The sequence below is a fragment of the Anopheles cruzii genome, unplaced genomic scaffold (assembly GCF_943734635.1).
Source record: "Anopheles cruzii unplaced genomic scaffold, idAnoCruzAS_RS32_06 scaffold02341_ctg1, whole genome shotgun sequence".
NCBI lineage: Eukaryota > Metazoa > Arthropoda > Insecta > Diptera > Culicidae > Anopheles > Anopheles cruzii.
In genome coordinates, this window is record NW_026455926.1 from 1 (window position 1) to 2238 (window position 2238).

Below are 2238 nucleotides of genomic sequence, written 5' to 3' on the forward strand. Positions count from 1 at the left end.
GATGAAGACGACATCAAGCAGTGGGATGATTTGGCTAGGAAATGTGTGTGGAAATGTGGTTAGGAAATGTTAGTTTGATCAATTAATTGAATAATAAATAAAGAAATAAAAGTGAAATAGTTTCCTCAGACTGAAAAAAGGCCTATTGGCTGCTAGCACCATAACACGAATCTCCCCAAGGAGCAACTATGTCCGTTTTTGTGTCCGTTAGACAGTTCATTGGACACTCTCGGACATTTTGAAATATTTGGCAAAGAATTCCTTTCTAAATCAAATCGCTTTGCGCAACCAATTGTTTCCTCGGCAATTAATATTTATGTCGTTGAAAAAAAGAGTATATCTAATGTGATAAGCAAATTCAATATTGAGGCTATTAAATGTAAACTAGCTGCTTTAGATTACAAGAATGATAGTTTTGTAATGATTCCAATCATACATACATTACGAGAGTGAAGTTCATTATTTACATTATTTATATTTATTTTATTAATTGATATTATGTTACATTTTATTATCTAAATTCTGATTCCTACGTATCGGAATAAAATGCTTATGTCTAGTATAAATTAAATGTTTTGTTCGTATGGAGAAATACCCGCGTTTGAATGAGGAATATTTTCCTTTTCATGATTTTCTATACTACTCACGTAATCAATAAAGCTAACATCTGGATCAAATACTAAAGAATCATTCGCCATACGAACATTGTTTACATTAGTGACTAATGAGTGACTAGATTTAGATCCACTCCACATCAATCGTTTCTTAGTGTTCCTCAACTTATTAATCATAAACTTTGCGACTATTTTATCGTTTACCTTCTCCATTTTAGTTGATGCAATGGATTTGATCAGTTTTGTGATGTTGCGTCTTTGCTGTAATCCTATCCTGTCTTTTCCATTGATCGTAGTTCCGGTCCAAGTGGAATTGCACTGCAGGTCAGTGGAAAGCAAAAGGTCTAAGCATATGTTCATACGTTTTTCTGATTTCTCTCCAATCACATTCCATTCCAGCCAACGAATCTGAAATAAACATAACAAGTTAATTATATAATAGAAAAGATATATCTGTCGGATCTCTCAGAGCGTTTTGCGTACCATATCTTGGAGGAAAGCTTCATCGTACAGCTTCGTTTCCAGTTCTTCCAACTGCTCTATGGAAGTAGCTGCTTCGAAAGTGAATGTTGGTGCCTGAGTCTCTACGTTTAGTTTGTCGATGATCGATGGCAGCATTACTATCGTTTCTGCCAGCGATACGTCCATTTTATCCAATCTGTTGGTAAGACGTTCTATTTTTCCATCGATGTTTTCCTTTTGTAGACGTTGCTCCTGAATTATAAGTGCGTTCTGCGTTTCAATTCGCACCAACCGATTAATTATATCAGTCAATTTCTCCATCAATCCATTTTCTCCACCGACATTTTCTGTTGTTTTCAATTGTGGCGAGAAGGTTGCTGATACACTAGCTTGCGAAATGCTTTGCTGCATGCGGTGTTGGTTCGAAGTGATGGTGGTTTCACGATGGTGACTGAAGCTTTGGTCTATTGCTATGATTTCGTCGTTGTAGTCAGGCTGACGTATTGTTTTCTTTTTCTTGGGAGTACTCGGCTGGCAGGAACTACTACTGGACATGTCGGACATCTCATCAATTGCTACGTTTGCCTCCGCAAAAGTAGCAAATTCTCTTTTAACAGTACACTGGAGATATGACCAAGACGTCTCGGGCAACCTGTTGTCACGTATCATCTGTCGCTGTTGCTCAACGGTACATTTTGTTGGCCATCTTAGTACTGGTTTTTGAAATTTCGTACTAAAGGCCAGCCATGCTTTTGGCACAACAGACAATTCCTTTTGCCCCTTTGGGCCGGTAGTTTGCACTATCGCATACATTACTGAAAAGAACACGCATAATTGATTTAAAACCAGTATTCCATAGATCACCGGACAACTAACGTAGTTACTGCACTAACTTTATACCAACTTCCAAGCAACTTAGATAACTAACAATACTATCAACTCACCTTCTTTTTCTAAGTTGGATAATTTTGAACGAATAACTTGCAAAAATGAAACTACGTTAACTTCATTGAACAGAAGTGTTGAGAAATACCAACTGGCTGTGAGGAAATACACGCTTAGAATGATTCCTTACATTCAGCTACATAATACATTTCCAAAAACTGACCATACGCACTGAAGTTTGGTTGTGTGCTTACCTGCACCAACTCTACATATGCAA

General features: G+C 37.2%; 1 protein-coding gene across 1 annotated transcript; it reads right to left on the reverse strand.

Annotated features, from left to right (window-relative positions):
- Positions 1 to 647: 647 nt before the first annotated feature.
- Positions 648 to 1889, reverse strand: LOC128276749 (uncharacterized; the record flags this gene model as incomplete). Its single annotated transcript, XM_053015209.1, has 2 exons — positions 1098 to 1889; positions 648 to 1022 (listed from the first exon to the last, which is right to left on the reverse strand). Coding segments are annotated over exons 1-2 (1167 nt in total), but the record flags the coding sequence as incomplete, so codon positions are not given.
- Between the last annotated feature and the right edge of the window lie 349 nt (positions 1890 to 2238).